Genomic DNA, 26874 nt, shown 5'->3' on the forward strand with positions numbered 1-26874 from the left:
CTGCCTCTGTACCTGAAGTAGGTCTCATAAAATTGAGTGATTTAAACAGTCGGTTCTGAGTAACGGATCTAAGGACGGATTCGGTCCGATCTTGAAAAGTAACCGAATAGCTTCTTTCCTACTGTGGTTCCTTTTGCTCTCTGCAGTGAAACTAGAAGAGCAGCAGGGTTACATAAGGCCTCGTCACACCTGCACACTCCGTTTCCTCTCTTCTCTGCCAGTCTGTGCTAGACCAGACACACACTCGCTGTGGAAAGCAGGTTTACCTCTGCAGAGGTGTACAGTTTCACAGAATATGAGTGTCAGAAAAGTGATGACTTACTTCCACCAGTTTGCTGCAGTCACCGAACAGGGCTGTGTTTTTAACTCTTGGCTGTCCTGCAGCGGGTTTTCTACTAAAACGTCCCCGAAAGCTAATCGCCTGAATCGGAAGCAGGCGACGGCGTGCACTAGAAATAGCTGCTAAATACGGGTAATTTGACCTCGTACTCCGTTCCCGTTGCAGCCGGTTTCATCACTCCCTCAGAGCTGTAATAATAATGACAATCCAGCACTGAACGATGTATCGTTTACGATAGAAAACCTCTACAGAAAACCTCCCTCTGATATCGTATAGTGTGAATGATAACCAAACGATGCATTATGCACTCTTTTTGAATGAACCTTTATGTAGTAGGACACTGCTTAATCATGAGCAGGATTCGTTCATGGATGGCTTTTTTTATTAGATCGCTAGGCATAACGTAGTCATAATAACAGGCAGCAATGTAACATCGGTATGAAGACGACGTCCGTATCAAGCGGCTCAAACGGAATCCATCGGGAGGTCTTTGTTCTACGAACGTAAAGCTTTTTTGTTCTGTCAAGGTCCTTCATCTCTCACCAAACAGACAGACGGAGAACGAGCAGGAAAATCCCCCACCAAGTGAATAAAGAGTTGTAACGAGCAAAAATAGAGCCATGGAAAGCAGTCAGATCTGTGTGTCATGACCTCTACCTAAGCTTTAATCGCTGTTCTGATGGCAGTTAATCATCATTTCGAAAGTAAACATGAAGTCAGTAAAAAAGAAACCAGAAGACTCGACGTTATATAATCTCTTTCCTGTCGTATTTTAAACGTTTCTCTCAATCCAAGGGTTTGATCTCTAACCATCCTCTTACTTTTTTGTCTGTAAGACCTCGCTAAAATGTGTAGTAGATTATCCAAGCTAACAGAGTAGGTATGTTGAAAGTCAGTATACTTAAAAAGATCAAACTAACCCTTTAATAATACAAGTTACAAGTGATGATGATGATGGATAACAAACAAGATGTCTGTGAATCATCACAAAGCTGCTCTCGCTTTAGAATTTAATTCAAGCGTCGTTTCATTCTTGTATTTTAAACCCATTAATTTAGTTCGGATTGTTGCAACGGGACGTTAAATTATGGGCGTCGAAGATTTTCATGAATGCAAAATAGAGGTAGTGATGATGATTTGAAGCATCCGATGCAACATTATTACACAACGTTGTACTTAATGATATTGTTTATCGCGATATTGTTTGACACATGAGAAATCAACGATCATAAATAGTGACATAAGTGTGACAATATTTCAGTTTTCCTCTCATCAAGAGGAGCCGGTTATTGATTTATTCCTCACAGAGGGTGCGTTAACCGGCTCGTTTAGACCAGCAGCGAAGTTGATCTAGTGCTGGGTGATGTGGCCAAAATATTATGATATCGTGTTACAACACGAGAGGACATTTTTCCCTCGCAATACCGGTTATCTATTGTGATATTTAAGTTTTTTTTAACAAAGCAATCAAACTCTATGAAAACCTAACAAGATTCAGTTACATAACTTCTACAAGGTCAGATTTTATAAGCGTGAGAAAGAGGAGAAATGGAGCTCATGTAAAAAAAACAAAACAAAAAAAAAAAACGACTACTTGCTGCTGTAAATGTTGAATGTTAAGTGTTTGAAAAGTAAAAGAGCATCTTAGCAGAACTTATTTCCTGGAAAAGAATAAGTAATAGGGATTTTATATAGAATAGGAAGTGAAGAGCAGTGTCGCTTGGTACCAGGGCACATTTTACTAAAGTAGGCTAATGTAGCTAATCGTCTAGCCTAACGCTTTATCCAGCTAGCACAACGCAGGTAAATCTTTTACATGCCGTATCCAAGGGAGTTTTAGGACCAAATTGTCAGGAATGTTGTTTTCATAAGATTTGTTTGTTAGTTACTAAGAAAATATTCAAAATGATTTGGAATTTCACTGTAAATACTCGTAGCATCGCAGCTAAGCAAACATTGGTCAGTTCTGCTTTATTGAGCAACGTTTCTTCCGCTTATTAAATTGTAAACAGTCAGAAGACTGGACTCTGTGTGTGTGTGTGAGTGAGAGTGTGTGTGAGTGAGAGTGTGTGTGAGTGAGAGTGTGTGTGAGTGAGAGTGTGTGTGAGTGAGAGTGTGTGTGAGTGAGAGTGTGTGTGAGTGAGAGTGTGTGTGAGTGAGAGTGTGTGTGAGTGAGAGTGTGTGTGAGTGAGAGTGTGTGTGAGTGAGAGTGTGTGTGAGTGAGAGTGTGTGTGAGTGAGAGTGTGTGTGAGTGAGAGTGTGTGTGAGTGAGAGTGTGTGTGAGTGAGAGTGTGTGTGAGTGAGAGTGTGTGTGAGTGAGAGTGTGTGTGAGTGAGAGTGTGTGTGAGGTGGGGGTGTGTGTGAGGTGGGGGTGTGTGTGAGGTGGGGGTGTGTGTGAGGTGGGGGTGTGAGTGAGTGGGGGGGTGGGGTGTGTGATGGGTGTGTGTGTTTGGTGTGTGGTGGGTGTGTGATGGGTGTGTGTGTGGTGGGTGTGTGTGGGTATGTGTGTTCTTTCTAAACATAATCACTGCGAGGGGAAAATGATGACTATTCCAATGTCCTAACACAATATCAGTCAACTTCACTGTAATCAAAGACTAAATTAAAGCAATATCACAGTCACATCTGTGTCACTGCTTCATTATCAAATATTAGTGCTGTAAGTCAGTCGGCCGTGCTGTAAGTCATCGGGCCTGTTTTTTTTTTTATTCTTCTCCAAGTGACGGCACGGAGAGTTTCTGGTCACACCGTTCAATATGAATGCAAGGTAATTCTCTCATCAGCCTCGCATTTACATAAATACCTCAACTGAAAGGACACAGATTGTTGGCATTTTCCTCCTTGCTGAGGTGCACAGAGGAGCCATTCACTCCATAAGGGCACGACCCGAAATAGGAAGCGCGCTCTGATTGGCTCGTGCAGTGCGTATCTTTTTAAAGGCATCTTGCGCCTGTAGTACTACTGATGAATGGAGTCAGGACTTGGACAGATGGGCTGTGTGTGTGTGTGTGTGTGTGTGTGTGTGTTATTTCTTTTTAGTTATGTGTATTTAAATTGGCAACACTGATTGCCATGTTAATCTCACACAGCATTTTTCATCAGCCAGTGAATCAGTGCGAGGTTTTATTTATTTATTTTATTTCCTTTCTCCCCGTGTGCCCTCATTACCGTAATATTGCAACGGATGTTAAGAAGAAATCACGATCAGGTTCATTTTTCAATATATTTAAAAATAATTTCTTTAACATGAACTGTGTGTGTGTGCGTGTGTGTGTGTGTGTGTGTGTGTGTGTGTGGAGGGGGTGGGGGGTATTTTACAGAGCCGCCTCATGAAAAGAGTCAACCTACTTTGCAATTCAAAGCGTGGTGGCGTGCGAGCGCTCGGATTGGGCTGCTCGTTCGCAGTAATTGAGGTTGAATCGCTTGCGCCTGGGGCCAATCGCTAAAACGAATCATTACATGGAATTCATTATGAGGAAGGTTACTATAGCCAGGTGTTATGGAATTCATCTCCTAAATTGACCTGATTTACAGAGATAACAATCATAACTCTGTCAAATGGAATTATAGCTTTGGGGGGGAAACGTGGCCGTTTATCCTCCAGATAAATTTCTCGAGTCTCCGTTCTTCTGCTCCGGTAGACAGCAGGGTAATTAGGTCGCGCTCCACATAACAGTAGCGCAGGCTTAATTTCTCTTAAAGCCATGTTTGTGCGGATGTAGTTAGGAAATACGTGACGTAGCAATTAACTGGCTCAACACGCTAGGGGGTGGAGGATTCAGTGAGACGCGTGTTGATATAAAAAACTGGCATCTTGATGACTGATGAAGCTTTTATTAAGGCGCGATGATGTGATTTGATTTTCCAGGATACGACGAACATGATGCACTTTAATAACGATACCGGTATCATTACGGCTCAATCTTTTTCTAACTATACTCTGCGACAAGTAATTGATGAACTGTCGAGTAACGAAGCATCTTGTTTCGTTTTTGTTTTTGTTCCACCTGTTTGACTCTCCGGCCCAGAAAACAATTTTGCTAGCTTATATCATGCCTTTGACATTAACAGTGCAGTAAAGGAATCGTTCACAAGGTGCTGAACATCGCATTTTAAATCCTCACCTTACCTCAAAATGTTCTCTATCAACTCGATCGTCTGAAGTTTTTTGCTAGCTTTTGACTAGCAAGCGTATGGTAACCGTTTAGCTACCAGCATACCTAAATCGTCACGCTCTCGACACGCAGGTCTGTCCGATTTGTTCTGCATCTCAAACAATCTTGATGCAGGTCAGAGATGCTGTACGACACGCCGTATTCTCGTACACGTGGAAACCGGATGCCGCCGAACGGTAACAGCCTTAAAGCTGCGGCTCGTCCGTGTCTCTGACGATAAATAAACCTAGGTGTTATTTGAGACTGATAATAAATCGATTAAAATGTGTCGGTGTTTAACAAACGAAACGAGTTAACTGTCGACTTGTAGTTTTCCGTAAGGAGACGATAACGTTTAAAGAAAGAGTTCTATCTAAAGTTCTTTTTGTATATTGTTTGTAATGTATATTGTTATTTGTGTATTTTGTCCATCTGCGCAAGTACGAGTAGTTAAGCACGATATCGGACCCGTACCTGACGACGGTATCCGCATCGACGCATCGCTAGCGTTAATCGTGTTGTTTTTTTCATGCGTTAAATGAGATTATGTCACAAACCTGTTCTGTGAAGGACTCACTTTTATCCAGATTGCTCCAGTGTTTTCATATAGAGCACATGACGAGTGTTCGCCTCCATAATGATTCCAATCTGATATCACTCCATCCCTCCCTCTGGGCGAGCGTTCATCTCTATAGCGCGAGATGCACCTCAACGTTTGCCTTGCTGAACACGGCCAAGTAATTTTCTGCAAGAGAACAATTTCGATCTGTTTACATTTTTTCTTTCTTTTTTTTTTTTTTCCTTTTCTTTCCCATTTCTCCTTCACCGTCTCCTCGGATGAGATCGGCTGAAAGTTTTAAAGAGCCGCGTATTAAAGCCGAGCGTGACACTGGTGCATGAAATAGTTTCTCATTCGTTCCAAATGCGAGATTGATAAAGCTCCCGGCGTGAACGGCTGACGGGGAGAAAAACACCAAAATTAACAAGGCGATGAACCGAAGAAAAAAAAAAAAAAAAAGAACAAGAAAAAGAAGAAGAATCTGTTGTCCTCCTTAATTTTTGGGCTTCTTGAGTTGACACGAATGCTTTGAGCACTTTGAGAGAGCACTTTAGACTGTAGTGGTGGTTGTGCGTCCACACGATTTGTTTATTTTTTATTTAAAAGCTTATAAACCAGTTATAAACAAGCTTATAAACCAGTGATCGGGTAGCAATGTTTTCTTCACAAATAGCGGTGAACTGATCAGATGAGCAGGCGTCCTGTTAATTCTGCATTCTATTTCTTCTTCTCAGATCGACCCTAAAGTGGCCTTCCCTCGCCGCGCTCAGCCTAAGGTAAGAACTATTTTTGATCAATCCATCCATTCGTCCCTTGATCTATCTGTCCGTCCTGCTGCTGCTGCTGGTTTCTGAAAGCTGTGACTGTTTTTCAAAACTCTTGATCTTGATTGGTCAGAGGTTGTGTAGATCTACGGCGACGGCGTACGCCGGCACGCGTACGTTATCCGTAAGCGTTTCTATAACCTTTATAGGAGTCGTCACCACCGTCAGCGCTTTGTAAGAGTAAGGGGAAAAGCTGTGACGTCACACAGCGACGTTTTTGTTTCCGAACATTACGTCACATGTATCGAAGCCGTACGTTTCCTTCACGATCCTGTTTTTACGAAGGCGGTCACGAAATTCTAATTCCCTTTCACTTCCTGATTCTAAAGAGCATCACATTATACGCCTGTTTACTGTGTTTTCTTTTCTCTTGATCCCCAAACAAACTAAAATCGATAATGGGCACCCCCCCCCCCCCCCCACTTTATTTTCCTCGTGGTTGTTGCTGAGCGGTTTGAGTTTCAGAAGGGGAATCGGCAGCGAAAGCTTTCAAAGCCTTAGCACATGGTGTCTTAAGGGTATCGGCATATGGTTGAAACAATCAGTGTGTTTCTGTGTGAGTCCCCCCCCCACCCACCCTTTCTATTTTTTTTTCTTTCCCCCTCTCTTCTAATACTTGTCCGATTTTTTTTTTTTTTTCTTTTTTTTCTTCTTTCATATCACAGCTTGGGGAAAAAAACCTGAAGAAAAAAAAATGTTTGCCTCCGGATTGTCGGATTTCTGTCGAAAGGATGAAAATGCGTTTTGTTCTCGCAGGCACTGCTGTTGTTTTTTTTAGTCTTTTCACAGCAATATGATCCCAGTATGTAAGCGGTGTGGCCTGGATACGGAAACCGGATTGGCAATTTCCGAGACACGAAACACTTTCTGACTGATACGTCGTCGACGCGAACGGCAACGTCGCAGCGTTTCAGTGTTTAAGAGAAAAAACAATGGATTAAGATAATGCATTAATAATCCTGCACGATGAAGGGCAAGCTGATTAGTGAAAGAATGAAAGAAAGAAAGAAAGAAAGGTTTTATTTGTTTTTGTATTAGGCACTGAATGTGAATTACAGAAGGATCTCACAGCAATGGGATTAAGGCAGATAGATTAGCATTGCACAGCCCTTTTTGTTCCTCCATGTCAAATTGATTTAAGGCCTCCTATAAGCAGACTGGCTCGGGTTTGAAGCGTCTCTCTGTTTTGCATTTGTCATCGTTTTCGTTTTTCTGTCCGTCTCTCGCTCTGTCCCCCCCACCTCCCTTCTCTCTCTCCGGTTCTCGCTGTCCTTCCGCTCTGCCTTCCCTGTGGTTGAGGTATCGGTTTCAACTCTTTCACCGAGCAGGCAGGTGTTTCAAAGGGCTACGCTTTGGGACAAACAGGTCGGCCTGTGCGCGTGTGTGTGTGTGTGTGTGTGTGTGTGCACACATGTTTAACGTGTGGTTTCGCGTTGTGTCTTCTGAACTATTATTGTAATGTTCTTGCGAAAAAGGATGATGTACAATACTATTACTTTGATATCAGGGTAAATACAAGACGTGTGAAAAACCTTCAAATCTTTTTAAGGTGAAATAAGACGGAGTGTTAAGTGCGTTTCAGAAACCGCTGATCTCGCACACAAGTCTCTAAATTTTACACAGAACGGTGTGTGTGTGTGGGGGGGGGGATCCAGTGTCAGTGACGGTACTACAAGAAGAAATGGCTTGTGGTTGAGATCGGTGAAGAACGGCAAGGCTGGTTCGAGCTGGCAGGAAGGCTACGGTAACTCAAGTCATCACTCTTTACAACCCATCTGAGAATGCACCGTCACTTGTCTTTATATTGGGGTGAAAGCACAATCGTTGCCCAAAGATTCACCCTGCTGAGGCAGCTTCTTTTCAAACAGAATGCAGAGAGATTTATAATCAGATATTTTATATAAAGTATCTGTAATTAAGATTTTGTTTGTTTGGAATAGCTTGAAGTTTTCCTGCTCCAGGTTTAAACATAATTATTCAGGTGGCAACGCAGGGTCTCGTCTAGTTATGCAGACCACAGCTTTGATTCTCACGCATGCCTGTGAGGGTATAATGCCTCATAACGTACGTCTGTAACGTTTATCGTCAGAGGCGGCAGAGGGACAGACGCTCAGAACAACGGCGAAGGAACGTGACCCTGTCCGAGCTCTCGTTGTCATAAATCCACGTCGTCATTTGCTCAGATGAGTTCACACCATCGTTTGCTCAGATAAATCCGCAGAGGCGGCGAGACATGCAGCCTAATGAGCGAGAAACACCGGAAGCTCATGAGCCGCTAAAGAAAATCAAAAGCAAAACGACCATCACCCTTCGCTCTCCTCCTTGTTAGAAATGGCCTCGTTCTGTTTTATTCTGGAGAAAAGCAGATCGGAAAAAAAAAACAGGGTTGACGTGCCGGCTAATATCGCCCGAGATCAGCAAGTGTTTGTTGCTGCTGCTATTGTTGTTGTTGTTTTGCAATTTTTGTGGCTTGACGGAACCCGACGTGTCCCGACACGATTTTAATTGCCGCTGGGGCCGTGGCCATTTGCGCTGCGAGAGGAGCTCGTTATGGAAATGAAGCCCCGTCACTAGGCGCTTCAGGACCAGGCGACCGCCGCACTAACCCTTTCCTGCCTCGTTATGACAGACTGGAAGAGTGTGACTTTCATGACGACGGCGGTGCTGACTTTTTTTTTTTCTTTTTTTATTTTTGCTTAGAAACCACAGAAGGTGCAATGGGCTGGGAGTGGATTGAGGTGAAAATCTGACCTTTATTGCCTTGGTGAGCAAGACGAGAGTGAACGAAGGTCCAGCCAAGAGAACCACCTTGAAAATCTGTGATTTAGAGCAGGACTCCGTGCACCGTGCTGGCGCGGCAGAGAAAACTTGTAGAGCAGCACTTTGTCAGTTTCTAGATTGTTTGGAGAGAAGCTGAAAGCATGAGGCTTCACTTGAGAGTTTGGTTGAGCACGCTCTCTCTAGTCTGGAGTTCCTCTTGGGAATGGGTTGTGCTGGTAACGTTGTGATCCTAAGAGCCAACCTTCTGGGATTCCTGTGGTGCTCCAGTTCAGGGAAAATGTGTTGCCTAGCATAAAATTGCCAAGATTGTAATGGAGTCCAAAGGTAATGCCTGCTTGTGTATGTATGTATGTATGTATGTATGTATATATATATGTATGTATGTGTGTGTGTGTGTGTGTGTGTGTGTGTGTGTGTGTGTGTGTACACACACACATACACACACAAGATTCAGGACTGTCAGTTTCTTTGCCAGAGCAGTGAAACCCAGGAGCTTTGCTGCTCGACTCTTCTCATAACTTCAAGCTCCAACACCAATTAAGGCACCAGCAATGAGCTTTTGCTTCCTCTCATCACTTCTGTTCATCTCTCTCTCGCTCTTGCGCTCTCTTTTTCTTCCATCACATACACACCCTCACACCTTTGGTCAGCCTTGCTAAGCAAAATGTATTGAATACAACCCCTGTTGCAGCCCCATTTAGCACATCTTTGGGCCATTTAAATGTACGGCAGCCCAGGCGTTTTGAATTATATTCATTTTAACAGACTGCATGAACTGTTGAGAAAATGAAAGCTGCCAGGCGGCTCTTCGGTTCCCCGTACGCTCCTGTCAAGCGCTCGCAAGAGTTTCGATCATGCGCAAGGTTTTTATTTCCTGACTACTTTGGAATAGCTCACCTTGACACCAGCACCTCTTTGATTCCTCCCTTTTTCTGCCTTCGCTAAACAACCCGAGGTGTAAACAGAACTCTCCAGCCACGAGCGTGTACGGCGTTAGCGTGTTAGTTAAGAAAAGAAAGTCCGCTTTGAAAATAACCTGTAGCAGATGGGAAGTCCATTGACAACAACAAACAGAAACAAACAGAGCTAACCTGGATTGCGTTGGCTGTGTTTGTGTGTGTGTGTGTGTGTGTGTGTGTGTGTGTGTGTGTGTGTGTGTGTGTGTATAGTCGATCAATCAGCGTCAAGTTGATGGGATTGCTTTATCGTCACCCCACTCTCACCCCCTGGGTCCTGGAAAAAAAAAAAAAGGAAAGGAGCGGTGCATGTGTATGTGCATGTGTGCACAGAGAAGGAAGGGAAAGGCTGTTTTTCTTGGGTGGTAATAGATGGATCAAAGTGTCTGGAGATGGAATAACCTCCTTACCCTTTTGTTTCTGATTTGAAATGGCCTGTAAAAAAAAAAAAAAAGCAGCCAAGCAGAGATAGGATCTCATAAATCTCCCTCAAACACAGGCAGGCAGAGTGGATTGGAAGAACGGCTGTGAGCGTCTGTGATGCGCGTGTAGGCCAGAGTGCACTCCGAGGGAGTGTGTTGGTGTAGAGATGTTTTTGTTCTTGATTTTGTTGTTATTGACCCAAAGAATCTCGCCTGCTTGTGGAACGCCTTCAGAAAGGGTTTTTTTTGCGGCTGTGTCTGGCTGCCTGTTTGGGTGCGTTTCTACACGTTTACTGCAGATGTTTATTCATGTGGTGTGTGTGTGTGTGTGTGTGTGTGTGTGTGTGCGTGCTTCACATCTCCTTTCCCTTTGTCTTCCTGGCTCTCGGCTAATTAGATTGTGGTGGGTGGGGGTTCCGGGCCCTGTAGCTATCGGCAGAAACTGCCTGTCTCTCTCTCTGTGAGTGTGTGTGTGTGCATGGAGGGGGGCACCAGGTCACTCCAGCTGGCCTGTCTGAGATCTCCGTGTTGAGTGACAGTAATGAGGAGTACGAGGCAGTGAGGATGAGCGGACGGTTCAAACCTCCTCCGGATCTCCAGCCGAGCCTCCTACATACACAATATCCTGTAGATCAGCTCCTTTGGTGTCTCTGGTCATGTACCGCATGACACACGGGTGTGACCTTGTATTATACATATTTTTCAGCATCCTGTATGTGCTGTGACTTGTACAACATGTCTGGATATTAGTGGATAAACTCTAGTATTTACAGGAACTCAGACACCGAGGTGTGCTCCGAGTAGCCCCTGGGTTCCCGGGTTTGATCTCGATCTCGTTGTGAGTTTCAGATGTTCTCCGTGTGTCTGTCTGGGTTCTCCATGTGTTTTCAAGAACATGCCGGAAAGTAGATTGCGTAAGATAACCGACACGTAGGTGATGGAAGAGCGTGTGAATGTGTGTATCCAGCCTCACACTCCATCTTTTTGGCATACACTCCATTCCCACCGTGACCCTGCCCAGAATATCCGTCTGCCTGTCAAACTATCGCTTTAACTTTCTATTTATCTTGGCGAGGCTGTCCGGCTTTCTTTCTTCCTATCTGTCTTTGTGTCTGTCTGCTTATCTGACTATCCTCCGTCTGTCTATTGCACTTATATCTGTCTGTTGTGTATCATTTTCTGTTTCACTGTCTATCCGTCTCTGATTTGTACGTCTGTCTGTCCCTAAACCTCGTTATCCGTCCGTCTGTCTGTCTGTGCATCTTAATTTTCTTCTAATTTTGCTTTTAACTGGTAATGTTAGCGTTGTCCTTAACACACTATGCTTAATTGTAAATGGTTTTGTTTTTTTTTTTAATAATTTTTTTAATTTCTTGCTACTTTTTTCAGATTTATGTGAAAACAGCGTGTGCTTAATGTACTGTGTGTGTGCGCGCGTGTGTGCGCGCCCTGATCCGTGGTGTGGATACGGGCCGATTTGCTGCAGAACCGTTCCTCCCTGCGCACTCTGCAGGGTTTGTGTTCGACACACTTGAGTGTGCAGACTTCAGCGTTTGCTGCCTAGCGGGCCTATTAGAGCACCTTCAGAAACGCAGGCAATTATCTCTGCCTGCTTGTGTTCTCCACGAGTCAGCCTTTAGCTCCCGCTACATTCAGCCTCGTTTAGCCGCTTAGTCATAGCGTTTTAAGCGATTTATCATAAACCGAGGCAGGATGTTTTAGGTGCTTTAGAGTAATTAGCCATAAACTCATGTTCTTTTGTTTGCCTTGGTTTGAACCGCATGAGCAGTGCAGCACCGTGTGAGGAGAGCTTGCCATTTATTCTTAGCTCTTTGTCGTTAGTCTTTTTTTTTTTTAAACGATGGATAGAACGTCTACCGATGGAACGTTTTATCGGAGCTTTATTCTGCAAGTCTGTGTTTTTGGCTCGGCGGCGCAGTACGCGGTTATCACGTCCGTTTATTTTAACGTAACGACTCGAGTCATAACGGTGACGTCGCTTGTGTAAAATAGCCATAAATTTCTCTCATAGGTCGAGTTTGGGCTCTAAATCAACACCTTCTCTTTCTGTTCTTCCGCTACTGCCGTGTCAAAGGTGATAACATGCAAAATTCTCATACTTTGCTTAATCAAAAACACCTCCCCATGCATTTTCCTGGGAATTAGACGGAGAAAATCCACACCGATCCACAACCCTTCCTTATTTTAGCAGATAACAGGCTGGATATGAGATGGGAGTGTGTGTGATGTGTTCTTATGGGTCTTGCATCCTTAATTACTAGCAGTCGCTTGATATGGAAAAAGCAGCAAATTGTGTCTGTGTGTGTGTGTGTGTGTGTGTGTGTGTGTGTGTGTGTGTGTGTGTGTTTGGCTAGAACCAAACAAAAAAGTTATGGCCTTAGGAGATCCAGAAAGATGGGGATGTCCTTTATAAGTGTTGCTGACAGTGAGGAGGAAGATGAGGAATGAAGTGTGTGTTTGTGTGTGTGTGTGTGTGTGTGTGTGTGTGCGTGTGTGGGGTTTGCAGTTGGCAGTGCTGTAGCTCTCTGTCTTCGTGTCCTTCAGAGCTCCTGCAGCATTTCTGTGCTTATCTGCTTGGGTGGCTGCAGGGATCTCTCTCTCTCTCTCTCTCTCTCTCTCTCTCTCTCTCTCTCTCTCTCTCTCTCTCTCTCTCTCTCTCTCTCTTTGCACATTGGACTTGCTTCCTTGAGCTTTTTAAAAATTCCAATCTCCTCCTACTCCTCCACTGTGATCTTGCTGGGGGCTGGCCTATTGTCTTGTGTATGAGTGTGTGTGTGTGTGTGTGTGTGTGTGTGTGTGTGTGTGTGTGTGTGTGTGTGTGTGTCACACCAGGCCAGCGTCAGTGCACTGTGCTATTTTTGAGCCTGGCGGAGATGTATTTTGGTTCTGTCTGAACGTGACTCATGACGAACAGTTCCCCTCTGTGGACGCCCACTGCTAAGATGCCTGCCATCTCGCTCTCTGTCTCTCTCTCTCTCTCTCTCTCTCTCTCTCTCTATCTCTCCATCTCTCTCTCGTTCATACACATACACACTCCCCCTTTTTAATTTTTTTGCCACAGCCTGATAAATCTGATGCTAAATTTAGATGATTTTTTTTCTTTGCTGAGAGAGCGAGAGAGAGAGAGAGAGAGAGAGAGATTGTTGATCCTCCTTCTCCCCTCGAACTGAATTTAAAGGGATAATTAAACATTTTCATGACTTATTAGGAGGACTAACGGTTCTTTGTGTGCGATTCGAAGGCTGTGTCATAAGTGTTTAGCTGCTGTTTAGCTGCAATTTAGCTGCATTGAATGAAAGGCTAGCAGGCTCCTCTCAAAAGCTTTGAGATAAAGTAGCATGTCCTGAATCGTTCTTGTGAGTTCTCGTGCCGCGTTCCACTCGACTCTGAAGTCAGAACCTGGAAATTACGTCTCGCGTCAGATCTGGACGCATCCGGATGTTTGTTTATCTAAAGCAAATACGAGTAAGTTTTTCAAGCAGAAAATGCTATTTGATGGTGCGTTGATTAGAGGTCATGACCTGAATTCGCCAATAAGGAAGACTTTCCTTTGATTTTTCTTTTCTTTTCTTTTCTTTTTTTTTAGTATGTACTCAGCTACCTTGAAGCTAAGCTAGACCATTTGGACCAAAAAAAAAAAAACCTGTCCCACGCCGTCCCACGCCGCTGTTAGCATTTACGATCACGTAGGACAGAAGACGTTTTGTCCTTTACGTGACCTTTTAGAAACGTTTCTTCTTTCCCGACTTCTGTTAAGCGACAGAGACACGATACCAGCGATGTTAACCTCGCGCTCGATCGGAGTATAGAAACTTCGACAGAGATCGGTAATCACTGAAAGCTAACTTATCCGTGCATAACTGATAATGCTGAGCTATGCTTAGAGATTCGTTCCAGAGGGTGGATAAAATAAATAAAGCTGTCTGTTTATTGTAAGTGTAGATTCCATGAGTGTAATTGCCACAATTCACTGAAGAATTATTATTGATGGATTATTGTTATTATTTTTTTAAATATAATTAAAAACAGCTAACATGAACAGGTAGCATGCGCTAAAAATGGAAGCGGTGTGTGAGGTGTGTGTTAAATAGCTGCCCTCTATCTGCCCTGGCCCTCTTTAGCAGTATTACGAGAGGATTGGATAGTTGCTGGGTCAGTGAGTGTCGTATTCGAGAGCTAAGTGTCTCTCTAAGTGTATTAGCTTTTCTGACGCTTTTACCTTGAAGCTTTTGGAGGTCGAGCGGGATATTCGGTCTAACGTGGCTGCCGCACTCCACAGTGCCTCAGGGTCTTTGGCAACGTGTTGCATTTCCTTTAGATAGTAAAAAAAGAAAAACCAAAACAAAACTCATTTCCTTTTTAAATCATCCTGTGTTGGCTATTAACATAGTTGTTACTCGTTTAAGAGCTGGTTTGTTTTATTTTTAATTTAAATGAATAGTTAATTCCAGACAGGATTCTCCCTCATGAGTCGTGCTTGTCCCAGTTAGTCTCAGCCAAGGACGAACATAGCGTGTGTGTGTGTGTGTGAGAGTGAGTGAGTGAGTGAGTGTGTGTGTGTGTGAGTGAGTGCGAGAGGATGGATGTGTGAATTAGGCTTCAGTCTGGCCCACTTTTTCGATAAAAACGGCCCCGCGAGTGGAATTTCTGTAGAAACGTTCTACCCGTGGTTTTAGCTCACCGCTCACTTTTAATAACGGCAGGCGTTGGCGACGGCACCTTGATTGCGCTCCGAGTGAAAATCCCAGTACGCCCACATGCCATCGATAGTGGAAGTGGCTTTGGTACGCCAGTGTTTTTGAGGCAATTACATCACAATCAATACCGAGGGGAAGAACAGCGTGGAGTTGGGGGAAAAAAAAAGAGGATTGCAATAACACGACGCATCCAGACTGGAAGATTTCTCGTTTTCAGGCAGATTTTGATATTTGAGTGTTGATTAGATGGAGGAGAGCTGGGACATCCAGCACGAGAGTCTACAGTCCCAGTCCTCAAGCTTTAACAGCCTCCTGTTTTAGAGAACAATAAACCTACTACACATTTTCCTCTCAGTCTGTAAACACTGTCAGTAGATAACATGCTCAACATCGCTAATGTCTTACGTATCATAGCTTCTAGTCTCATTTTATACTCGTTTCCCGATCGGTCAGAAGGTTTCGGTTAATATTACAATACCGGCAGCTTTATATTAATGCACGTGATCCGGCGTTTCTGTAAAGCAGCTCATTCACCAGGACTTGTACAAAGGATTTATTTAACGTGACGGATTAAAACACCTTTGTTATTTATTATACGGTGAAGCGGTAGATGTAGTGGACTTGGTACGTGCTCTGATTTCTCTGAGATAATCCACGATTTTTTGTCACGTAAACAAAAGCGGGTCAGCGAAGGAAAGATAGTTATAATGTAAAATGTCGTTCGAGACGAGATCAACGAAGTAACTTTCACATCGTGTAACTGCAAATGGATAAAAAAAAAAAGGCATGTTCATTAATGAATTAAAAAATAATCAGTCACTGGCAAATTTCTGTGTGATTAACTTAATATTTAAACCTGTGATGGACCAAAGCTGAATGAGACACGGAAACCCCTTAGGGATGATGCTACACGAAAATAATGGACTTCAGAGTGTTAAAATGAACGCCGCTTCATACCGTTCTGTTGTTTGTCGAGAGATTTATTCCTTACTTAAGGCACATAATTGGATGTTAAAAGCTACTGCTGTACCCTTTATAGTACATTTACATTGTTTTTGCTTTGGGGAATGAAAAGCTTTCTCTACATTACCTTTATCTGTCACTTATCTTTGTGTTTTTGTTTCTACTTTCACCCGGTATGTCGTCAAGCTCTCCGTCTTCCACGTATTTGATCCCTTTAACATCCTAGCTGCCTTGTGAAGAGTTTACCACCGTGTCGACCATAAGGACGTTGCTTTGTGCAGCTCTACCAGAACCACGGTATAAGTACCAGATCGGTACGGGTTACGATCTTGTCCGCTCTTTGACCTAAACGTGGCTGCTGTTGGGTTTGGTTTCTAAGCTGTGTTGCCACAGACGACTCTGTGGCCATTGCTGAGTGATTCATCCCTACAGTTAGGCCTCCACAAAACTCAGAGAGCCTAGAGCGAAGAAAGCGATTGCACGCGATCGGCCCACGCCGTCTCGCTCTCTCTCGCGCTCCAGGAAGAGGCGCAGTTTGAGAAAGTAATTGGTTAGCCATTAAGATTAATAGCACAATTAGCTGCTAGCTATGGTCAATCTTTAAGATGGGAGTAAGGGAAGGAGCCCACGCTCTCAGGAAGGAAACTCTTGTGGTTTAAGTCTTCGATTGCAGTTTATTTACATTGTGCAGAGAAATCAGGGAGTAGTTTGTTTGTTTGTTTATTTATTTATTTATTTATTTATTTATGTCAGCAATTGGAGATTACGACGTCGAGCTTCTTTCTTTTTTTTCTTTTTTTTTTTAGTTTTGTCTGGCCTTAAAGCATGAGTTTTACTGCTCAGGTTTAATTGCTGCCTTAATTCAGGTAATTAACCCAACTGATTAATTGGAGCCGTTGGCCACTTGCTCATGCAGGATTCTGGTAGACGTCACGTTCAACAGTGAGCACTTAGATCCAAGTCTAGAAGTTTCCAAGAAGGAAAACATATTTTTTTAATGCATATTTTTACATTTTGGGGGAATTCCCTTGTTAATTGTGTTTTTGTTTTTGGTATTTATTTATTTATTTATTTATTTATTTATTTAGGATAAAGGCTACAGAATACCAAATCTGAGACCGGCCTTAATTCATTATGCTGTTCCCGGTACAGCAGCTGCTGCAGTCCTTGCGGTGTGTAATGTTTTGCCAGAGATTGTTAGAGATTAGGTCTGCCTGTACCGTCACAGTCCTTGATGGACATTTTGCAGCAAAGCCAATGAGCCGTGCGATGGACAGCGGCTGAACGAGAAACCGGAGGATGCAACAAAAAACGGGATTGTGTATCGAGCCGGATATTGAGCCCTGAGAACGCGAATGGCGCCAGGGCTTCTCCAGCTGCTCTTTCTCTAGAAGCATAAATGTGATTTTTTTTTTTGTGTGTGTGGCATCACCATAGAGCACGACGAGCAGGCCTATCTGCTCTCGATTCTGGCGGTGCTTCGGGTGCACGGCACGTTCTTAAAACCGTTTCCTGCTAATTAATTCTATCCTAACCTGCGTGCAGACATTTCAGTTCCTGGCTTTGAACAGTTTGAATAATGCATGCATTTTTTCCCCTCTTCTTCCCTTGTATGTTTCACTGAGCTGTTCTGAATATAAGAGAGGGAGTGTGAGAGAGAGAGAGAGAGAGAGAGAGAGAGAAACAAACTTGTCTGTCTTCAAGCTCTTTCCCCCAGCTGGAGCTCCAAAGTGAGCAGGCTCTGGAGCACTGTAATCAGCTTCTAGGGAAACTGCAGGGAACTGGGCAAGGAGTGCCACGTGGGCTGAGACGAGCAGACGGTGTACTTGATGACCCACGTCTGAGACCGTAGAGAAACTGGGTTGTATAATGGAAACTGGCAGGTAAATTGTGTAAAGTTGGACAGGCTGAAGAACAGTCAGAGGACAGATCTACCTCTGTCTGGGTCTCCTGGAACAGAAAGGGGAGATGGATAAGTGAGGGCACAAGCCTCCTAAACTGTCACGCATTTCCCAATTCCGTGTTTTGAGACGCATGTTCAAAGAGATCGATGTGTTCCGGTACATCGGATTAGGCCTCGTTTATCAAAACCGACCTCAAAATTAATGTGTTTATGTAAATATTTACATAAAACATAGCCAAAGGGGGATCATTTATGTATTGATAAAAATCTATACTTTAATTTATGTTCTGTAATAATCTGCTATCATTTTATATTCTGAACGATTCTCATCGAATCGGTTCAGAGACGGTGCTCCGTCTACAGCCGAGAGATGGAAAGGAGGAATTAGCAAAGGGCAGTGACTCTTAACTGCCTCGCCAGAGCAGGATGCGATAAGGACCTGGAAGCAATTGGAACAACAAAAAACGCCAGAGAAAAACAGGCCAATTATTTGTTTCCGTCAGACAGTTCTCGCTGCTAGATGAGGCCACGAGGGCTGTCACTTTTAAAGGGGCTGGAATAAGTAGGACTGGAACAGTGCAGAAGGGACTTGGAGACTGCCGGATGTCTGATCGGCCCATGCTGAAGCGCAGCACGAGTGATCTGGAGTTATCCCGCCTCCGGATCGTTTCACTAGCGGTCGTTAGGGAGCTGTGTAAAGGCACGCTCCGCCCTTAGTCTCTTCCTCTACCTCGCTGTCTCTTTCTTTCCTCTGAGCCTACAGAAGGGCAAAGCTCCTCTGATTAATGAGTCCGTCTCTTCTATTGTTTTTATTCTGATGGAGAAGGAGAAAGAGAGGAAGCGAGGGAGGTAAAAACGAGCGCACATGCGCTGATAAACGTATAAAAAGACACAGCGAACTGACCTTTAGAAATTCTTTGTTATTGATGCATTTTTTTTTTTTTTTTTTTTTTTAAGCGAGAGCAGCTTGACCTATGATCACGATCATTGTTTACATCGCTCGTTTACAGCTCCTCCGACATCATTTCCTGGTCCAAATGAACGTTTTCGCATCCCCTCCCTCCAACCTCTGAAATTTTCCACTGTAAGGGAAGGATGAGCAGTGCTATTGGATAAGACAATAAGACTAAATTGAGTATGCTATTTCAGCCCCTGGTGTGGAAAACTGTAATTTGGGAGGCTTTTTTTAGCTGGTTTAATTTGGCTTTCCTTTTTCCCACCTCTTTTTTTTTTTGGAGGGGGGTGTGGAAGCTTTGTGCGTGTAAAGCTCTCGGGTGTGTGCGTGATGTGCGCTCGAATTGTATCGGAGAGAAATGCTAAATAGAGGATAATAGAGGATAACGAGTTACTTAAGAGACTCAATCCACACACACACACACACACACACACACACACACTTTCTGTCCTCTTCCTGGCTGGGTTAGATAGGAGATGAGCTGGATGGAGACAGTTTGTTCGTTTGGATTGGAGTTGCTGGGGCTGAAAATGGGATCCTGTGTCGACACGTCTGAATATGTGACGTTTATGAACCTTGATCACACTGGCTATTAAAAGACCATTACTGATTTAATGAAGGGGAGAGTAGAAATGTGGGTAAGGGGGCGTTCTAATTAGGCTACTTGTCAAGGGTCACTGAAAAGCTAGTCTCTCTCTCTCTCTCTCTCTCTCTCTCTCTCTCTCTCTCTATCTTACTCTCTCTTTCTCTCTCACTCTTACTCTCTCTCTCTCTCACTCACAGACAGTCAGACACACACACACACACTTATGCACATTTGGATTTCTATTTGCATTTTCCCTTGAGCTGGGAAAGTAGATATTTCCGGCTGAACACGGCCGAAGTGGTAACGTTTTCGTGTACGTTGGGTTGGAAGAACTGCATATAATATAGAATAGAAAATACAGCAGTTAACTTTTTCATCCATGTGCGTTTCAGATTTTTTTTTGCCCCCACAGATAAAGCAGCAGTTAGACAAAATGAACCGATTCACCGAAGGGGAAAGGACACATGACGTGTATGCTGTGTTGCGAAGGTTGTATTTGCCTTTGCTAGCTGTGAATTTTAAGAAATTCTCATCTACAAAGCAAATATATTTGTCTTGTGAGCCAGTAGACAACAACACGGAGGGGACGATGCCTTCTGCTGCTCCGTCGAGAACCGGAACGCAGCATTAGGGTTTCATTTATTTATTTATTCTTTTTTACATACGCTAGTTATAGTTTGCTCTCCTACTTGTCACTGTTTGATAATTGATTGTACGTGAAGCTCCAGAAAAACAAAATGCCCCATGGCCTGTTTGCATTTTTTTTTTTTCCTCAGGTGCTTTTAGTTTTAAATAGAGCTGTGGAGATGGAGCTCCCAGCTGGGCCTGCGACGCTTTGCTTCATTCGTCATTACTTGCGCAAATAAACACCAGGCGCTCGTGACGTCTGTACAGCTGCTCGAGTCGCACAGGAGAGCAAAACATAGCAAGAACAGTCTAAAATATAGTGTAGCGTACGTGCGCGCACGTGGCTGTTAATTAAGCGATAAGTGACGAGCCTAATTCTTATAATGACATTGTATAATCGATCGTGTGTGTGTGCGGTGTTGGTAAAGAAAGCTCCTTTAACACCGTGATGTAATTGGCGGATGTATGTCACATGATTAGAGCTGTATGTAGACAGCGTTCTCTGTGTAAGGCACAGGGCAACCTTAGTGCTGTGCTCTCAGCTAACACGGCAAGGATTAATTGCCCGGCTAAGGCAATGAATTAATGTTGATCTATGGTTCATCATGGCGCACACACACACACACACACACACACACACACTGGCCTCCTGGCTGATTTAAACACTCGCCTTTCTTAATGCCAGTTCCAGGGAGGAAATTCGGCGACACGATTAAGATGGAGGGGCTTCGTGAAAACGAACGTTCCCATCTCCCAAAACCCATCTCGCGCTTTATTTGTCAACAGCCCGAGATCGCACACGTGCACACGTGAAGTGTAGAGATGGAATAGATTAATTAAAGCAGAGAGGGCTTTGTATCGAACCGACGTCCTTTCTTCTTGTTTGTTATTTATGTAGTACAATATTAAACGCTTGTGAATCAATGTTCTTTCATCCCCTCCTCACTCTCCCTGAGCGTTGTCCATTAATCAGCTGAAAATATAGAAAGGAGGAAAACAAACATAGGAAATCTAACATGCTGACAGACGTGTAGAGACGTGGATGGTATTGGCGTTACGTGTACCGTTATGTATTGTAGTGCGTTAACCTTGGCGGTTAAGATGAGTGCTACGACATGCACAACTAACACACCTTTTTTTTATTTTCTATATATTTATTTAAGATCTACACCACATTTAAAATGACCAGCGGTAAATATTGTTTTATGACAAATACTGAAGGAGTGGATCAATGGGTGGCTGCAGAACCGTTATTATGCTGAAGGTCACTTTACATTATTCATAGACCCAGGAAATTCATTCAGCCTGATGATGTTGTTCAGGTTTTTTTTTCCAATTTGTACGTTATACGTCTTTTGGTTGCTTCTTGTTTTAAATTATGTTTTTTTGCACACAGTAGAGCGCTTCAAATGTGTTCAGAAAAACAGTGTCTGAATTCAGGTGTCTACGTCCCGACCGATTGAGTAGTGAGCTGGAAGGCAAACGAGGGAAAACGAACACGGAGGACTGCGTGTCTGTGTGAAACAATGTTTTGCTATGTGTGAAGTGAAAAATATTTTTTACTTTTGTAGTGTTATCAGTACCTGTTCATAGGTACTGCTCATTCCCTCTCTCTCTCGCTCTCTCTCTCTCCCTCTCTCTCTCGTTCTCTCTCTCTCCATCCCACCAACCAATCCAGCTGCTACCAGCCAGTGAGGGTGAGAGCAAACATGTTTCCAACGGTGCACCTGAAGTCGATTACTGCCGTGTAAGACGGTCAGAGGAAAAGCGCCACCTTCCGTCTTTCGCGTTTACTAGCTCACAGATACCTCAGATTGGTCAGAGTCGCTGTAAGTGATGACGGAATAGAGTAGAGTAAAGTCCCCTTTCCAGACAGAACTGTCACTTTTCCTCTCCAGACTTCCTGTCCACGACATTAGCGGGAGTCAAACCAGCAATGATCCCGCGAGGTCTTTTCTGTGGTACCAATCAGGAAGCAACGATGTTCCATCTTATCTGTGACTGCAGCTCAGATTCTTTTCATGTTCTGCCTCCAAAGCGACATTGCGTAAACCTCCCGGAGTTAGTTAGGTGATACTAGCGAGGACCGCTAACAGTGTTGTAGTTTACAGTCTGCACGTTTTTTGCGCGAGGTGCAAATATCAGCACAAAAGGCGCTCCAACTAGCACTTATTGTGGAAAAATAAAAGTGTGACAGCAAGTGTTAAAGCAGTCTTACGCGATAAACAACACGTCGTTTGAAGTTAGCATATAAACTCAGGAATTCTGTGTGAAAACGCTTAAAGGACACGGAAGCACGGCCATTACTTGACCTTGTCTTTTTGTGGAACGGTCCCTAGTGTCTGCTCCGACACGCAGGATCTCCGGATTTGTGGAAAAATTAAAAAAGGAATAACAAACAATGAAAAGGGAAATTTAACAAAAGCCCTGGTGGTGTTAGACGAGTTGCATGTTGTCTACTTCTATTTGTAGATGAAAAGCTGATGGAGCTCTGCAACAGCGCAGATGCTTGGCTGGTTTGAAGGCCACCAATCGGATGCAGATTTCCGAGGTGCTCGGGCTCCATGTTGGTAAAGTGATGCAACACTCAAATGTTTACGCTCACGGAACTGTACGATTGTGGGATATTCGTTATTTGCCAGAGAACAGAGAGCTGTAAAGATGTCTGTAATAATAATTTATCAAAATACTTTAAGAACAGTTACTTGCGCCACAGCGATTTCTCCGTTCCGATTGGTCAGAAAATCCTGATTAACTGCAGCTCTGACACTCGGTTCAACTTAAAGACTAATAATAATCAAATTGTTCTGCATAGAGACGTTTATTTAACGTTAGGAGTCTCCAGCGTCGATGCTTCGTTAATGTTCAGGACGCTTCGGTCTTCACGACCGAGCTGTTTATGCTTCGAGGTTTCTCTTGGAAACTCCAGTAACAGGAACTAAGTTGTTACACAGGGATTTCGCATCTCTTAAATGTAGCTATAAACGGACAGGGTTCGCTTTTTAATTGCAAAATACGGTCGTCGATTATATTCCTCTAACAGCACGTGCACGTTTTGCGTAACTCTTTATGTAGCATAAAAAACAAAAAAACAACAACATTGTGCCGTTGAGTGCTTTGGTGTCTCAGACGCAGGAGATTCGGACGAGCATTTACATATTCCTCTCTCAGATGCTTTCCTCCAGAGTGCCTTATAAAAGCAAGCTCTCACACACATTATCTGCCTGTTTATCCGGCACATAAGCGCAGCGTCAGTGGAAAGTGGCTGGGTCTGCTCTGTTGTTGTTTGAGCAAGGACGTGTGCTCATCAGGTGTGTACAGAGGAGCTGTTTGTGTTCGTCATAGTCAGCGTCTGTGTGTGTGTGTGTGTGTGTGTGAGAATCACAGAAAGTGCCACCGTTAACAACACACACATCCATTCTGCCGCTCATGATCCGGATTAGGAACTACTCTAATGATCAGGAGACACACAGACAGAATGTGACGGCTTCTTAAGTAAGACAGGATGCAAATAGGAACTCGAACAAATCCTCGTCAGTCGAAAACCCCAGCTCTCAGTCGAAAAGCTCTCTGTTTTCAAACCCCAGCACATAACTCATTAGCGCTCGTGTCGACCCGCACGTCAGCTGCGGTCGAGAACAGAGACGCGAGCGGTGGGAGAGAAAGTCTACGTTTATAGGAAAAGCTCTAAAAGTGAAGAACAGGCTTCTTTCACGTCATCACCAGCCTTAAACAAACAGTCGTGATGTAAGAGCTTCTAAAACAAACATTTACCTGCAGTAAAAAAAGAGAGACACTGTGTAGGAGTGCTGTGTGTGTGTGTGTGTGTGTTTTTTTTTAATATCCTGTAAAACTGCTGAATTAATTTCTGAGTCACCCCTTATAAAAACCCCCTTTTGTTCATCTCTCTCTCTCTCTCGCTCTTTTTTTTTTTTTTTTTTAAACAATTTATTTTTGATTACCCGCATTATTTTGGCTCGCAGATGGAAGCCAAAATCAGACGTTATCCCGTACCTCCCACTGCGTGATTGAGCTTTCAATCTTTGCACTTCTTGTTTCTTTTGTCTCTCTGCCTCACTTTATTCCTTTCGTTTTCTCTCTGACATTGAGCTGTGTGTTTTTGTGTGTGTGTTTGTGTGTGAGGGAGAGAGACGCTGTCACACACTCCATTTCTCTGACTGTCTCTGCAGCACTGTCAGTCCAATCAGCCACTGCCTCTGTCCCTCGCTTCTCTTCTTTCCTCTGTCCATTTTTCCCTCTTTCTATCTTAATCATTCCATCTCTCTCTCTCTCTCTCTCTCTCTCTCTCTCTCACTCACACACACACAGAGCGTTGCGTAGGCTCTTGATTACACCCCCTGCACTCAGCAGGCTCTTCTGTCTCCCAGCAGAAGCCAGGGTTTCTGTCTTTCAACGCACGAAATAAAGATTCTTTAAAACGACTCTGATCTCTAAGACTTTTTATAAATTAAATAGCTAATCCAGATACGATCAATCGAGTGTTTTGGGTGGTACGATTAAGCGATAGATATTAGAGAAAGGTTGTGTTTCAGTGTGCCGTCCAGATCGTTTGTTGTTTAAGTTGCGTGATGGTGTGTTCTGTGGAAGGAATAAAGAGCGTGGGTCATTTTGTGACTTTCTCACTGTGCCCTGCAGACTTTCTCTACAAGGACACAGCAGGAAAGGTCAGGCCACGAACGAGAGCTCCGGATCCTCCGAGCCGTACAGAAGCAGTGCTGTTTCTGCTCCCTGACCCTTCCGCCTTTCCCTGTAGACCTTCTCTAGCTCCTCTGCCATGCTTTTATTAAAAACACATTCGTGCCTTTCCCTCTCCCTGCAGCGAAAACCTTTAGCCCTGTCATTTTGTCTCGTTTTTATTAGCTACGTGTCTTACCCAAGGAGACTGAAAGCGATCATGGGCTGCAGTATAAAAAAACAACACCGCTTTGTTTGAAGTAAAGCTGGGAATGCTGGTGAAAACCGCTTAATGGACAAGGCTGCATGACCGCCGCGTAACCTCGTCTTTATGGATCCGTCTCCGGTGTCTGCCCCGTCATGCCTGATCTCCGGAGTTCTGAAAAATAAAAAGATAACACGAACAGAAAAGAAAAAAAAAAGCAAATGAACTTCTGGTGTGGTTAGAAGAGTTTTGTTCTCTCTCTCTCTCTCTCTCTCTGTCTCTACTTTGCACACACACTTTACCAAACACTTTCAGTTCTGCCGCAGACGTTAATGACAGAGCAGGAGGTTGTGCAGGCAAAAGGCCTTATTTGCGGGAAGCCAGGGAGCGGTATTCTGTTGAGTCATTTGTCTTGGAAGGGTGTTGATTTTCTGCCCAGGTTGTCTAGAAAAATACTTTTTTCGATGCACCTTCTCGGTTTTGGATCCGAGCGGGAAAACGTCCTCGTACCATCGGGAAGTTTCGAACCGGACACGACCCACCAGGTTCTGATAGGGTAAATGAATTGTATGAATCAAAGCTAATGGGAAGGGAAATCACAGACAGCAAAGCGCTTGTGTATTTAATTAGCTCCGTTTGAAGGTCGACGAGTAATTTCACGCCGTCGCCTTAACTGATTTTATTAGCCTGTTGCGTTTTTTTTGTTAATGCAGTTCAGCTCGTATGTAATTCCTCTGCATTGGTGAAACCTCCGTATGGTTTATGGTATATAGTCTGTGGCTGTGATTAGCATGAATGAAAATTGGGAGCAAATGATATCGGGGATTAGTATGGGAAACGTTTCAAAGGAACTTGGACTGAGCACCAAAGTTACCAAAGTTTTGTAGAGGCCCAAGAGGAATTTTAGCCACACTAACTAGAACCAGGCATTGGTGGAGAGGTACGATAGCAGGCAGCGTGTGGGGGCTGGACCGGATAAACACCGCCGTGAGCCGTGCAGTGAAGAGACAGACACGTTAACCCCCGTACAAACAAACCCCCTGTATGGAGTTATGGCCGTGTCATGCGTTGAAGCAGCATGGTTTCCAGCTGCATTCAATCCCCTAATATCCCAGCATAAGTAATGCACACTGTAACGTCTGTCTTGCCGATCCTCGCTCATCCCATCATGGCAGGGGGAAGAAAAAAAAAACGGTTTGCCGAAGTAAGCTCGCCTCTCCTGTTAGCTATGAAGAGTCAGGGCTGTCACATAATCCAATCCCGCTTGCTCCATGGCGATATAATATTAAAATTAACATCATGCCAGGGGAATATAAATGCCTCTCTGCAGGTCTCACCCATCAGGGGGCGACCTGCTTGCTTTGCTTTCCTTGCAGTTTTGCACCCTGATTTATATGCCTCGCCCCATCTCCCTGGTGGGCGGTAATGAGAAAATGCATGCTTGTTGTTTGCCAAGCCGGAGTATCTGTCTGTCATTCTCCTCGTGTTACTCGAACGCAAACGGCGGCGTTCGCACGGGGTCAGGGGGTTAGATTGTGCTTTTGTTTTTCACTCTGCGTCTCTGCTGCTATGTTTTTTTTTCCCCCCCAGAAAGGACCTTCAGTGCAGTCAGTTTTTTTTTAATTTTTATTTTTACTACAAAAACGCCAGTCCAGACACGCTCACGACTGGAAAAATAAAGGTCTCGCAAGCTTGACTGGAAAAACAAAAATAGTCTCTTTTTTCATTCATTGGTAGCTTTATTGGTGTTTGTTTTCTCCAGCACAGTCCAGGGTTTGAGGCCAGCTGTGTGACCAGCACAGATGGCGGTCCTGCTTTTTCTCTCATCTGTCGTCTGTCTCGCTTCCGTCAGGTGGGACGCCACCGACGCCTGCCTCCTAAGCGCCAATTGTCTTATTTGATGGGATCAAAGTGAAGGGAAGCCCTTGAAGTCGAGCACAACTAGTCGGTGATAGGGCACAAGAAGAGGCAGAGAGAAAAATGTCTGCTGCATCCACTTTTCTTATTGATCTCTTTTTGGTTTGAAATAGTGTATCTCCAGTAAAGATTGATGGGCGGACGGTAGGTGTGTATTTTCGGTACGTGTACGCGTGTTATCTTCTCTCGTGGCCTCACGGATCAGAGTGCTGAAAGCTAATGGAAGTCCCCACTTCAAAGCAGCAACTGCCAGAGCCTTGTGCTCGATG

At 44.0% G+C, this 26874-nt stretch overlaps 1 protein-coding gene across 5 annotated transcripts in view; it reads left to right on the top strand.

Moving 5' to 3' along the window:
• The window catches only part of msi2a (musashi RNA-binding protein 2a), a 212643-nt gene that overhangs the window by 10157 nt on the left and 175612 nt on the right, over nucleotides 1–26874 (top strand). For all 5 annotated transcript variants that reach the window (XM_060895608.1, XM_060895607.1, XM_060895610.1 and 2 more), the window contains exon 5: nucleotides 5788–5829. In XM_060895608.1, coding sequence (XP_060751591.1) covers nucleotides 5788–5829 — 42 coding nt within the window. The remainder of the gene's footprint in view (nucleotides 1–5787; nucleotides 5830–26874) is intronic.

The sequence above is a fragment of the Tachysurus vachellii genome, chromosome 20 (assembly GCF_030014155.1).
Source record: "Tachysurus vachellii isolate PV-2020 chromosome 20, HZAU_Pvac_v1, whole genome shotgun sequence".
Lineage (NCBI taxonomy): Eukaryota > Metazoa > Chordata > Actinopteri > Siluriformes > Bagridae > Tachysurus > Tachysurus vachellii.